This window comes from Myotis myotis, unplaced genomic scaffold (assembly GCF_014108235.1).
Source record: "Myotis myotis isolate mMyoMyo1 unplaced genomic scaffold, mMyoMyo1.p scaffold_m19_p_1, whole genome shotgun sequence".
NCBI lineage: Eukaryota > Metazoa > Chordata > Mammalia > Chiroptera > Vespertilionidae > Myotis > Myotis myotis.
The window spans coordinates 151,030,855-151,045,881 of NW_023416313.1; the positions used below are offsets into that span (position 1 = coordinate 151,030,855).

General features: G+C 39.4%; 1 protein-coding gene across 1 annotated transcript; it reads left to right on the forward strand.

Annotated features, from left to right (window-relative positions):
• The first annotated feature begins 13,292 nt into the window (after positions 1 to 13,292).
• On the forward strand, positions 13,293 to 13,841 carry RNASE9 (ribonuclease A family member 9 (inactive)). The gene has a single exon (XM_036325846.1). The coding sequence runs from the start codon at positions 13,293 to 13,295 to the stop codon at positions 13,839 to 13,841; it is 549 nt and encodes a 182-aa protein (XP_036181739.1).
• The last annotated feature ends 1,186 nt before the right edge of the window (positions 13,842 to 15,027 follow it).

Sequence of the window (15,027 nt, forward strand, 5' to 3'; positions counted from 1 at the left end):
CATCAGGATTTTTAGTATATATTTTTATATACTTTCAACTGATACTGTACTATTTCATTTATTGTTTAAGAACCTAATGGCAATATACTTCCATTTCTCTCCTTTTAGATTTTATGTTACTGTTACATTTCACTTTATAATATGATATAAATTTCATTATACATAGCTACTATTTTTTATATTTTAAATAAGTTAAATAGTAAGAAAAAACATTTATTTGGCCATATAATTACCATTTACAGTGTTCTTCATTCCCTTATGTAGACCATAGTTCCAACTGATACAATTTTCCCTCTGCCTGTTTGATTTCTTTTAACATTTCTTGCAGTGTGGGTTTGCTGGTGATGAATTGTTTAAGCTTTGCAATCAAAGAAAGTTTTTTTGTTTGATTTTTTAAATTTCAGAGAGGAAGGGAGAAGGAGAAAGAGATAGAAACATCAATGATGAAAGAGAATCATTGATGGGCTGCCTCCTGCCCGCCCCCTCTCGGGGATAGAGCCCAAAACCCAGGCATGTGCCCTGACTGGGAATCAAACTGTGACCTCCTGGTTCATAGTTCGATGCTCAACCACTGAGCCACACTGGCTAGGCCAGAGAAAGTTTTTATTTTACCTTAGTGTTTGGAAGATATTTTTGTCAGGTACAGAATTTCTACATTCACAGTTTTCTTACTTTGAATACTTTAATAATGTTTTCCACTGTAGTCTTACTTATGTTGTTTCAGATGAGAAATCTAAAGTCACTCTTATCTTGGTTTCTGTGGCTATAGCATATCTTTGTTCTGAGGCTGTGTTTCTGGACTGAAGGGGTCAGTTTGCCTGCACACATCAAAGCCAAATAAGATATGATCAAGAGTTTCCAGCCAAGAAAGTAAGGATTTATTAAGGAGATGGCACCATGCCCAGAGTCACAGGTAGCACATGCTCAAAGACCTGGCTCCCCTATGGCTTCCAGGAGATAGATTATATAGGAAAAAATTATTGGTCATGGTGGCTAATAGAGTTAGGGTCATGGTCTCTACTGATGGGTTGGCACTAGGGAAGGAGGTAGTTGATCATTGTATCTGGTCCTGATGTCAGCCATGGCATTGCCTCTTCTGGTTTCATAAGGATGCAGTCGGTGGAGTCATTCTGGAAAGACAATTGAGATCTAGATGTTATCTCTAGTTTGACTGAAACTCTGTCTCCATGGTCAGCAGGCCTGACACTACTGGATGAGGACCAGAACCTCATTGTCCTGAGGGCCTAACGATTAAACCAGAGAGAGTGAAGTGGGTGAGTCAGGACACTAGGTGAGACCAGTTTGAGTCAAAGGAGGGGGTTAGGGGTGGGATCAAAATAAAAGGCCAGATTAAAGAAAATAAGGTTTCTGCACAGTTACAGATGCCTCTATGCCATAGCATGGTTTTCTATTTATTGTTATTTTTTCCAAATTTGATTATAATGCATTTTGGTATAGTTTTCTTCATGTTTTTGTGTCTGGGGTTTGTTGAGCTTTTTTCTTTCTTTCTTTCTTTTTTTATTTGTGAATTTATACTTCTCATCAAGTTTTGAAGTTTTTGGACATTATTTCTTCTCATTTTCTTTCCATCCCCCTGCTTCTCTTCTTTAGAGACTCAAATTATCATTCTACAACTTACTGATGCTCTTTTAACATTTGTTTTCTTTTTATGAGTTTCATTCCTATTGCTTTCTATTCACTACTCTTTCTTCCACAATGTCTTACCTGAAATTAATCCCATCCAGTGTATTTACCACCTTATACATTGTAGTCTTTATCTTTAACAGTTTGATTTGTTTTATTTTCTATTGTCCATCAATCTACTTAACTTTTTGCACATAAAGAATTCAGTTATAACAGTGGTATTAATGTATTTACTCCTGTTCTGAGCCAACTTTTTTTTCTGGTCAATTTCAGTTAATTGATCATTCTCCTCATTATGCTTTATGTTTTCCAGCTTCCTTTTATGCTCAGTAATCTTTGATTGGATGCCAAACATTGAGAATGTTGCCTTGTTAGTTTACCTGGTATGGATATTTTTGTTTTCCTATAAAATCTTCTTGAACTTTCTTCTGGGATACACATAGGGTTCAGAATCACATGGAGCCTTAGGCAGGTTCAGAGCGGGAACAGTCTAGGACTAATTATCCCCGCTACTGAGGCAAGACCTTCCTGAGTACTTTACCTAATGCCCCATAAATCTTTTATTTGTTTCATTCTGGCTAGAAGGAGTAGGCACTATTCCTGCTGATCCTTTTAGGTGGTTTTTCCTCAGCCTCAGTGGTTTTCTTTCAAGCATGAACGGTACTCAGCTGAGTACTTGAGAGGAACCCTTTGCAAGTCTCCAGGTTTCTGTGTCGAGGCAGCTGTCTCCTCTCTGGCCCCTTTCCCTCTGGATTCAAGTGTCCCTGGCCTCTTCATTTCCTCAATTTCATCTCCTCAACTAAGGTAGTTTTCAGGCTCTTCCTAAATTTGCCCTTTTTTCACTTTTGCCTGAAATCTCTCGCAAAATGCTAAGCTGAGGGAATTGTAGGGATGAGCTTCTTTGTTTCCTGTCTCTCAAGGATCAGTGTGTTTTGTTGCCTGATGTTCTGTGTCTTGAAAATAATTTTTCTAGCATTTTGTCAGTTTTTTTCCCCTCTTGTTTCAGGTGGGAGGCTCAATCAGACCCTAATTAACTCCTTCTTGACTGGAAGATGATATTCGTTCTTTTTTTCTCTCATTTTAAAACCAAATCTAAAGTATTTTCATCTTAACAGCCTCCCTACACATTTTTGAAGCTCAACGACCTCTCCTTACTTTTCTAGTGGGAAAATAGAGACATCACAGTGGAGTTGCACCCATGATAAGCATCTGTAGTTAGTGATGCAAAAGCTAAGGAATGCTGAGGTTGAGTGGGGATTTCACAGTAAATAAGAATACTTTGTTAAGTTATAAATCGGCAGTTCGTTTTTATTGCTGTGGAGTATTGGAAAAGAAAAAAGTTTTCTATTTCTATAACACAAGAAGTTGTCATATTTTTGGATTTTGATAGCTCAAAGGGATGCTAATGGCTTTTGTGTTAAATTTAAACATGTTTACTATCTGAAACATGAGAAAAAATAACACTGTTTAATATTAAGACAATTTATAACAGAAAGAGAAACAGTGATGATACCAAGCATTATCTACATGCAAAGAAATGTATTTTTTGATTTACTAGGACAAATTCAGATACTTTGATTTTTTCCATTGTGTCAGAAAGGTAGAATACACCTAAATAACAGGTAAATTTTATCGCCACTCTTCACAGTTGTGATTTTGTGCACATATATTGGATTTAGAGAAGAAATCCACACTTTTCTTGCATCTGAGTTTGAAAACCGATTTCACACTCCACATGTTATACAAGTATTTTTTAAAAGATGTTGTTGGTTTTCACAATTTATTTTTGGTGCCTCTTACCATTAGAGATTATTATGTTATTTGTTTTTGGTGACATTTTCTGTGTACTTGTGTAAGTATGAATATGTATTCAGTCTCTCTGTGTGTAACCTAGTCTTTCAATAAATTTCTTTATGCCTGTTCTCTTGTTTTGTTTAATAAAGACATCCCTTGTCCTAGCTGGTTTGGCTCAGGGGATAGAGCATCAGCCTGCAGACTGAAGGGTCCCGGGTTCAATTCTGATCAAGGAACTCATGCCTGGGTTGCAGACTTGATTCCCAGTAGGGAGTGTGCAAGGAGGTAGCTGATCAATGATTCTTTCTCATCATTAATGTTTCTATCTCTGCCCCTCTCTTCCTCTCTGAAATCAATAACAAAACATTTTTAAAAAGATATCCCTTACCACCTCCAAATGTATGAAAAAGATTCTAGAACGTATATATAACTGTAATATACATAATGATGTTTTTAAAAATATTACTTTAATCTCCAGTCCATCATACCTTGAGTACTGTGTGTGTGTGTGTGTGTGTGTGTGTGTGTGTGTTTTATGAACACTGGAATCTGTGTTATTTTTTTCTTGACATAGAGCCCATTGTTACTAGATTTATTCTCTCTTTCTCAAGCAAAATCTATGATAGTCTATCCTAACATCGTTCATACTTCTATTTTCTTACTATTTCAGATCTCTGGGAAGGGCTAACTATACAATTAGATCAAACCAGTGGTCATATCTTGTTCTATACCTTCTAAACCCACACTGGCATTACAGGAGAAAAAAATCAGGTATCAATACAACAAATCCTTTTAAAAATTGTGTAGAACCACACAATTAAAAAGTAAACAGGGCATGAGAAAATATAAATTTGTAGAAAACTGCAATCAATTGTGAAGAGATTTCTGTCATCCCAGAGCTGATTTGACTCCATTTTTGCAAAATAAGATGTCAAAATTACTCTACATTGTGCTCTGAAGGTTGGTTTTCAATTATTGAATAACATGTAGTTTGTATATATCTATTCTGTGTGCCCTTGTAAACTCAGATTATCCAGTCTGTACTGTGGCCCTAAGGGGAAATGTCTTTAACTGAGCAAAAGATGTGAATTTCAGAGACCCCATTGATCCTCCTATGACCCATAAGATTCACATTTCTCCCCGAGATTTTCTCAATCTGATACAATTCCTAATTTGGTTTGGGTATGAAGACCTGAAACATAAATATTGTCTAAAAATGTTTGTGAAATGTATACATGAAGCTGGTTAAAGCCTACACCTTTTTTTGTTAATCCTCACCTGAAGATATTTTTTTTCCACTGCTTTTCAGAGAGAGTCTAAAAGAGGGAAGGAGGGGAAAAGAGAGAGAGAGAGAGAGAAATATTGATGGGAGATACATCCAGTGGTTGCTTCTACCCACACCCTGACTGGGGGCATGAGTGAACCCACAACCCAGGTACATGCCCTGGATCAGGAATCAAACCCCCGACACTTCAGTGTGTGGGCCACCACTCTAAGCACTGAGCAACGCAGCAAAGGGTGCCTACATTTTTCTTATACAATTTAACTAAGAGCTACTATGAGATTTACTCACAAGGTAAGTCTAATTCTAAGGACGGAGTTTTGAATCTATCTGAGCTCAACCACTCAAATGAAGGAACTGACTTCCTGATGCTGATAAAAGTGGAAGGTCACTCATCTCAAAATGTGGCATTCTGAGAAGTTGGCACTTAATATTAAGAACGTGTACAAACCAGATCTTAAAAATCAAGTGACACTTCTTTAGAGTTACTTATTTTAAATTAGGAAAATAGGCACCTTTAAAGATAACAATACAAAATTAGACATTCAAAAATAACAGTTTACTAAAGCTTTGTTTTGATTCCCCTCCCGTCCATGTCTTCTGCATTCCATTAATTGGAATAATGTTGTAGATATAGTTCAGTGTTTTGATTTTTCAGTAGCCATTTGTAATGGGCATTTGTTGCTTTGTATTGGTCTCCATTCCCTTTTTGTGTTGTAAGGAACAACCCTTCTGTCAGCAATTGGAATTCTACTGGGGTTTTCATTGGTTTTGCCTTTACTTCTCAAAGAAAGACATGAGCTTCAGGTCAGCCAATCAGAGGACTCCACATGCCTAGATTTATTCATGTGGTAGAAACAAGGCCTATCAGAAAAGTTTATTTTCCTCGGATGAAAGTGGAAAAGAATGATACCTTCTACCGTGACCTTAAATATAGGTTATAAAGGTGACAATGGTTTTCTCTGCCATTGCATGAAGAGCCCCTGCATAAGAATGAGTCAGTAAAGAAAGCAGAATAGAATAAGAGAGAAAGAAAACAAGTCTGGTGAAGAATTTAATTTCTTCATCCTGCTGTGTCTCTTGGACTTCTGTTTTCTGTGAGTCAAATAGTTCCTCCTGTGTTTAAGTAAATTTGATTGGTACTTCTGTCACTTGCAACGAGACAGCCCTACTACTATAATATTAAAAATGTTTCATATCTGTGAAACTCAATTCATTAATATATTTGTAAACTCTAGAAAATAATGTATTTTAAGAATGTATAATTCTATGACTATAGAATGCTATCTCAAATATTAGTTCTTGTTGATATGATTATTATTGAACTATTTTTGTCATTTCTATAAACATATCAAATTCAATTTAAACTTTTCCATAATTTTCAGAAATTTATATTTTCAAATATCAAAATTTTTATCTCTATTAAGTAAAATTTGCTATCCATATTTGCATGCTTAAAATTCTCTCAATGAATACTGGGGGTAAAGTTTCTATTTTTAAAGCTTTTTATTATTTTTGCCAAATTTTTTCTAATCAGATATGCATGATTGCTTACCTTATCACATTCTTGCCAGTAATGACTTTGTAAGGTTTTATAATTATTGCCAATTTGAAAGATACAATTTTAGTTTTTCCCTTTGTGATTGAGGCTGTGTCATTATTATATACTAGAGGCTCAGTGCATGAGATCTGTTTTAAATCCTGCTTTTTCTTTAAAAAAAAAACCAAAAAACACATTTACTTTTAACTAGTTCATAATCCCTCAGAAATACATATATATTTGCCAACCTAAGGTGCTTATGACTCATTATTTTTTTAATTTAATTTCAATTGTGATTAAATATAGAATACTGATGGGGAACTCAGGACCTGCATTCTAGGAGAAGAGGCCCTGGACAGACAACCTCCTCAGGCTCTTACCAGCCTATAAAACCTAAGCTGCTCTCATCCTCCCAATCAAGTTTAAAAGTGGAGATAAAAGGTAGGACTTGAACAGATATTTGTGCACTCATATTCAAAGCAGCATTATTCATAAAAGCCAAAAAGTGAAAGTAATTCATCTCAATCTTTTTCCAAAGTCATTTACTGAAAGGGCTTCTCTCTCCCCCATTTTCGGATGTTTTCTTTATCATAAAGCACATTTTTATGTACAGGGTGGGAAAAAAGTTTGTTTACAGTGGTGAGAACATGAAACACAGAGTTTATTCTTATCTTATCCTATCTAATAAAAGAGAAACATGGTAATTAGCCATACCTCCGCTACCCTTCCCATTGGCTAATCAGGGCGATATGCAAATTAACTGCCAACCAAGATGGCGGCCGGCAGCCAGGCAGCTTGAAGCGAACATGAGGCTTGCTTGCTTCAGTGACGGAGGATTCCAATGTTCCCCACCTGCCTTGCTGGCCTCTGAGCTTGCAGTTTGAAACATTCTTACAAATATAGAAGCTAAACAAAACCCCAGAAACCTGCTTTCAGCCAGCCGGGATCTCAGAGCTGGGGTTGAAACAGTGTTTCGATTATAGAACCCAACCAAACCAGATACCTGCTTTCAGCAGCCGAGGCCTAAAAGCTGGAGCCAAGCCTCAGAGCTAAAGCTGGCCCAGAATTTAAAAAAGAAAAAAGAAAAAAAGGAGCGGTTGGGAGCTTCAGTCACCCGCCAGCCTGAAAACAGCCCTCAGCCCCTCACCCAGACTGGCCAGGCACCCCAGTAAGGACCCCCACCCTGAAGGGTGTGTGACCACGGCAAACAGCCATCATCCCCTCATCCAGGCTGGCCAGGCACCCCATTGGGGACCCCCACCCTGATCCAGGAAACCCTTCAGGGCAAACCAGCAGGCCCCCACCCATGCACCAGGCCTCTATCCTATATAGTAAAAGGGTAATATGCCTCCCGGCACTGGGAGCAGCGTGACAGGGGGCAGCGCCCAAACCCCCTGATCGCCCTGCGGCTCTGTGTGTGACAGGGGGCGGGGCCACAACCTCCCTATCCGCCCTGCTCTGTTCGTGACAGGGGAAGGCGCCCCAACCCCCTGATCGGCCTTGCTCTGTGGGTGACAGGGTAGAGCCATAACCTCCCCATCGGCCCTGCCCTGAGTGTGACAGGGTGCGGTGCCTCAACCCCCTGATCCGCCTTGCTCTGTGCATGACAGAGGGGAGCTCCCCAATCCCCTGATCAACCCTGCTCTGTGCGTGACAGGGTAAGGAGCTCCAACCCCCCTGATGGGCCCTGCTCTGTGTGTGACAGGGGGTGGTGCCGCAACCCCCCAATCGGCCCTACCCTGAGCGTGACTGAAGGTGGCATTGCAACCTCCCGATCCGCCCTGCTCTGTACATGACAGGGGGCAACGTCCCAACTCCCCAATCGGCCCTGCTCTGAGCCCGACCAGGGGCTGCACCTAGGGATTGGGCCTGCCCTCTGCCACCTGGGAGCAGGCCTAAGCCAACAGGTCGTTATCTCCCAAGGGGTCCCAGACTGCGAGAGGGCACGGGCTGGGCTGAGGGACCCGCCTCCCCCCCCCCCCCCCCCCCAAGTGCACAAATTTTTGTGCACCGGACCTCTAGTTATTTATAAATTATCGTATTACTGTCCATATGAATAACTGTAAACCTACTTTTGCCCCACCCTGGTAAAGTAAGAAAGCGCTTCTCAGACTTTAGTGGAGTAAGAATCACTTTGTAAATTTGTTTAAAGTGCAAATTTCTGGGCACATTCACAGAGACTTTGATTAATGAGGTCTGAGGAAAAAAACAAGGAGGCCAGGTAAGCCAGGTGATTCTGCGGTGTGAGATTACTAGGCAAAAAGTTAAGAAACTTGGCATGGCCATGTTTCAACACTATCTTTCTGTGTTCTCTCTCTGTGTGTATATATAAATATGTATATATTTAATTAATCCCCATTCCTACACTGTGCCTCTGTGTTCTATTTTAGTACTAAACTTTTGCACACGAGGAATGAATGTAATTTCTTCAGTAGATATTAGTGTTTTATAAACTGATCGTAAGTAAAAGCATATTATCAGCACTTGAATAGATAATCTATTTTCAAAACACAATAGATCATTCTGAAACAGAATTAATATACAAGGTAACGTTTTAATTAAGGATGACAGAATGAATTTTATTCCCCCAAATAATTGCTACTAGAATTATGTAGAAATCATATGAGAAAAAAGACCACCTCCCATTATACTTTAAAATAAATTTCAGATGGATGAACGACTTAAATTTAACAATCCATTAAGGTAATAAAATAGAATGTAAGTGAAAATGCATATACTTTTGGAGCAAAAAAAGGATTTTGAGAAGCGTAAAACTGCAAGTCAAATTCATAAAGGATTAAGAACTTTGAAGATATACAGACTGACAAGGTGTCCTGGCAGGCCCTGGAGTGTGTCCTCAGTAGGTTACAAGGACCACAGGAGCTTGAATTGTGTTGTTCTGTTCGCTGCAACCAAAGGTGTCACAGAGGCTCCAGGTTCTACTTAGTGGAAATGTGTACTGAGCTCCCTGGACTGTCATGATAGGATCACTCCTCTGAAGAGATTCCCGAGGAGACTAGTGAGAGTGCAAGGGCAGGGATGGGAGGAACATGGTCACACCCAGAGTACCCACTCTCACATCACCATTTTTTAGACCATGTTTTCCTTTCCTGTCCCATCCTCAAAAAAATAATTTTCCTACTCTTTCCACTTTCCACTTCCATATTCCTTTCTTTAATTCTGCCAGTCTCTGACCTTTTCCACTCAATTATATACAGACTTAGATCTAACCTAGAATCAGAGGCTGTCCATCTCCAGCTCCATGTAGGTCGGGGTCTCTGGGTTACCAGTACCAAAGAATCACTCAGATTGCTTTAAGAAAGAACTGCTCTTATGCCAAGTGCACCATGGAGTAAGAAAACCCAGGAAATTCCTTCTGCAACAGCACAGATAGGTTTCATGGAGTGCGGGCCAGTTTATCACAGCTTTCTAGGGCAGGGGTGGGCAAACTTTTTGTGAATGCATGCCAAAACCAGCAAAATCTCTGACTCAAAATTCTTCTGCGTGCCAACCCTAATTTTTTGAGAACATGTTACGCATACTTGATATCTCTTAAGGTGTGTGTATGTGAAGAACCTTGAAGAAATAATAAAATTCATTCAAGCGACAAAAACACAGTACATGATGATGAAAAATACATTTATTTTTTAATGTATACATGTACACTGATAGTCCGACAGAAAACTTTATGACTTCGTTTGATATTATCAGTGGGACTTTTGCTGCTGCATCACTGATGACAGAAATTTTACATGAGGTTTATATTTCGTGACCTTCAGAGATATGCACAAGCTATTATTTTCATCCATCAGGCTACTCCTATTACGAGACTTAACAAAATTCATCACTGAGAAAAAAGATTCACAAGCGTATGTGAATGAAAACATGGAGAGTAATACAGTTGCAAAGTTTTTTAAACAGAAAAAATTTTCTAGAATGGCATTCCAAGTCCTCAATAGTTCATTTTCGACACTTATCTCTGGTACTCCTGTCTCTAATCGCTTTTTTTCAATGTTTTCCAAGTCAACTCTAAGGTCAATAAATTTCTGCTTCCAAATTGAACTACTCTGAAATTCAACTGCATTTCAAAGTCAGCCATGTCTATCCATGAAAACATTTGTAAGTTTAGTTCCTCCAGTTTCATGCTACCTGAAACCTCATGAATTTTGTTGTCTCTTCCAGTTCTCTGAATTTCGCAAATCTTGAGAAGAACTGCTCAATAGTTGACTCGATGATGTTTAAAAACAGCTTTTGAAGGCTTTGACAGTCTGTTCTGTCATCTTTTGGGAGGCCTTTGACGTGCCTTTTGAGGTTTGGGAAATATCTAAATCTCTCACCATCCACATCCCTCTTAAAGACTTCCAGTTTCTTTTCAAAAGTCTTTATGTAACCAAACATAACATCAAGTGTCTTGCCAGTTCCTTGTAATTTAACATTTAAGTCATTCAAATGTTCACAAAAATTGTAAATGGAAGATTATAAGAGGGTTTCGTGTGCCAGCAAAAGTTACTGGCGTGCCATGTTTGTCACACGTGCCAGGGGTTACCCACCCCTGTTCTAGGGGCTCAAAGACAATCCTAGCACTGGCTACTGCTTCTGTTAGTCTCTAATCATAGAGGTGCAAGACAGCCTAGAGAAGGATGTGCAGTGTAGCTCAGGAATGGAAACTAGACTGACAGAGAATAGCAGTTAAGATCAGAAATGTGGAGAAACTTGTAACCTGGGCTTGAACCAGGATTCTGCCAGACCTAACAAAAAAAATTTTAAATATATATTTCTATTTTTAAAACTATTTGTATTGATTTCAAAGAGGAAGGGAGAGGGAGAGAGAGATAGAAACAACAATGATGAGAGAGAATCGTCCATCGGCCGCCTCCTGCACACCCCCTACTGGGGATCAAGCCCAAAACCTAGGCATGTGTCCTGACTGGGAATGGAAAAGTGACCTCCTGGTTCATAGTTCAATGCTCAACCACTGAAACACACTAGCTGGGCCTAACGTAAGATTTTTAAGCAAGCTTCCTTCACAAAGAGATGCTAATTATAATAAAAACAAAAACAATGCTAAAAGTAATTCCTTGCCCAGCCAGCATGGCTCAGTGGTTGAGCGTCGACCTCTAAACCAGGAGATCACGGTTGGATTCTCAGTCAGGGCACATGCCCGGGGTGTCAGCTGGATCCCCAGTAGGGGATGTGCAGGAGGCAGCCAATCAAAGATTCTCTCTCATCATTGTTGTTTCTATCTCTCTCTCTCCCTCTCCCTTCCTCTCTGAAATCAATTTAAAAAATTTAAAAATAAAAATATAAAAGTAATACCTTTATCATGAGGTAGTTCGGATGATGATGATAATGTGTGGATAGTCCTTAGCATAGTGCTTGGCAAATAATAGCTCATTATACTTACCATTATTGTTTATTATTTTTATTTTAGGGTGACCCTAAGGATGTATTTATCTCGGCTGCTACACTTGTTCTTCTCTTTTCCTACTTCTAGCTCCTGTACTCTTAGGAAAAGTCAATATCCCCAGTGTCAGGCTCTCTCCAGCCCAGCCCTTGAAACATCCATTCTCTGAAGCATAGACAACACAAGGACTGAAAGAGGTAAGGAGGCCACGGGCAAAGGTAGACCTGGAAGCCTCTTCAGTATATCTGAGGTACTTGTTTTTCTCTGGGAAGAAAGACTCCTTGGAAAATTAATGATTAACAGTCAAATTTGGAATGGGAAGGGAAAATGATTACTAGGACCAGGAGGTCTCTATGAAAGATGACTATTAAAAAGTAGACTGTGCTATGATGTCTAGCAATTGAGCATGATCTCTGGGACATATTTTACTTCTGCTGAGGCTCTTTTTTAAGGAAATTTTTTTTTTTAAAGTATCTTAACATTTAACATAATCATCAGGAAGCATAATAATAATGTGTTTCATCAGTGTATACCAAATGAAATATTTTTGTTTCTTTTTAAAGTAATACAATTATTTTAGAAAATGTGTTATCTACCAGTGTTACACATTTGTGTAGCAAAGGCACTTGCTCGTACATATTTAAAGTATTGGGGAAATACTGGTGCAGCCTACTGTGGGGTCAATAGACATGGAAACACACTGAGAGGGAAGTAATGTAATGGCTGACATCTCTGATGATGAGGTTACTGTAATTGCAAACAGGTGCACAAGATTGGAGAGTGTTTAGGGATGCAAAAACCATGAAGTGTATATTGGGGGGGAGGGTGTGGGGAGAGGGGACAGAAAGAAAATAAAACCCCACAAGGTAAGTGATGCCACCTTGTGGAAAAGTTATTCCAAGTGTTAAGAGGGGGCAGAGGAGGCTGCAAAATGGACTGAGCCATTTCAGGCATGGGGTAGTAGTAAAAACAGACCCATGAAGAAGCTCAGCATATGGTGTTCATTTGACCCTATGGACCCTGGTTGACCCCTCTCCAAGGGCATCGCTGGTCAGGGGTGAGCAAAAAGAGAATGTCACAAGATGAAGAATTTTTTCTCATAACAGCAGGATGTTCATGAGGGAAGGGTGAATCACTTAGCGCTCTTTTCAGCACACGTTCTTAACTCCTAAAAAGGGAACCGATTTATTTGTTCCAGCTGGAGGGAGCACATGAGCCTCCTTTCTGCCTTCCTCCCTCTCTGCCCACTGTTGTCTTGATGTCCTTTTTCCTTCCTTCCTGCCCTCTTGCTCTCTATCCCTTGCTCTCTATCACTACTGTTCCTTTCTTGTTTCCATCCCTCCCTTCTGACTTTTATCCCCCTCCCTTTCCTCATTTCTCTCCTTCCTTCCTTCCCCTTTCCCTTTCTTATCCACAGTCTTCTAGACTGAACGTAGGTCTTGTAAGGTCCGTTTTTAGTCAATATTTCAGAGGTACTTAGATTCTGAGTTGTCAATTTTAAAATGATTCAAAGTCTTAGAGCTCACAAAGGCAATAGGTGGTGAAAATGGAGCCTGCCCAGGAATAGAAGGAGCACAGAATCACAGCAGAACGTATCTCTATATCTCTTGTATTCCCAACAGGAAAAGATGTGCACCCTGCTCACCTCACAGTCCCTGCCTCTGCTGCTCCTGCTGCTGCAGCCACTTCCACTGCAGGTTCTAATGCTTGGTGGACATGGTTCCTCGGATGAGATGGAAGAAAAATTTCAAGATTATTTGGATGAATTACATAGTACAGGGCCTACCAGACCACCTACCAAAGAGAGTTTCCAAAAGCATGTCATGCTTTCGCCTGATTACAAATTATTTGAGTATCACCTGTGTACTAGTGAAATGTTAACAAGAAATATCCACAACAGATACTACTGTAGGAAAGAACATTTCTTCCTCTACATAGCATATGAGGAGCTGCAAAAGACCTGTCACACCAAGTATGTGGCATGTAAGAATGGTGTTAGGAAATGTCACAAGACCAAGGAACAAATAGAAGGAGCATACTGTGCATTAAAAAAGGGAGTTAGCATGCCAGTCTGTGAGTATGAAACGACTTACAAGAAGGGATATGCTCTTATTACTTGTCGATGGCAAGATGATATTGGAGAAATTATTCCTGAGTATGTAAATACTATTTTGTAAATACCTGGCCAATAGAAAAGTGCCAGCCACTAGGAAGATATCTTCCTCCACCAGCCTAGAAGAGTATGATCTAAGAGTTGAGAGTGGGAAGATATACCCCTCTCCATACTGACTCTTCGAGGTCAAAACTGAGAATGGTAATTTTGATCTACTCATCTTAATCATCCGCCTCCCTCTCTTCTCCTGACACCATGCACAGGCAACGTGGGCTAGGTTCAAAGACAGTGCTCTGAGGTGTGGTTTCAAACAGGTCAGGTAACTGCGCACATGTTGAATGTGTTAGGAGGATGAATGCCTGTAGTGAAAGGATGACCACTACCAAGAAAAACAGAAAATGGTTGCCTGAAGTGTGTTCCAAAGTTGTATTCATGTGAATCTCTAGTTGAGCAGAAATAATAAAGTGCATTGACCTAGCGAAGTGTCTCTCGTATGTGGGGGTTATGTGGGGGTTTCTGAGTCTGGAATTATCTTTCTCTATGACACAATTTATAGCAAAAAGATCTCAAAGCCTCTTCAGAAACTGTGATTCATCTTTCTACTGCTATATTCATAGATAGTTTGCGTGTTCTGTTCTTTCATACAACACAGTATTCATGGGAAAATGAAGGTGTAGATTCTAATAGGAGACATCTCAGAATAAATATCTAAATATTCAGTATAGTAAACTCTCCAAAGTACTTTGTGGATTCCCATACCTTTGATTCAAACAGGTGATGTAACTGAGCTTCTTCATTGCTGTTCACAAAACTACAAACAATTCATCACACTCTGATATAGTCACACTTATTCACAATTCCATTTCTCACTTTCTGTAGATGTGGTTTTATCTAAGACTATTTCACTTCCAAAAAAGGATGGAGAATCAGTATGATAAAAGAAATCTATCTGTCCGGTTTAGGTAATAATGCCTCTCTTTTTGCCTGTGAAACTTATTTATATTTTTAAATTTAATTTTTGAAAATACATTTTTATTGATTTTAGAGAGAGAAAGAGAGAGGGATAGAGAGATAGAAATATTGATTGGCTGCCTTCTGCATGCCCTACCACCAGGGATCCAGGCCTATGCCTTGACCAGGAATCAAAACAGTGACCTCGTGATTCATGGGGTGACACTCAACAGAACCACAGCAGCTGGGCCTTAATTTTTTTTTTTAATAATTCTTTATTGTTGAAAGTATTACATATG

What these genes read in the sequence shown, in the direction of transcription:
- RNASE9 (XM_036325846.1), top strand. Translation starts at nt 13,293, where the DNA reads ATGTGCACCCTGCTCACCTCACAGTCCCTGCCTCTGCTGCTCCTGCTG.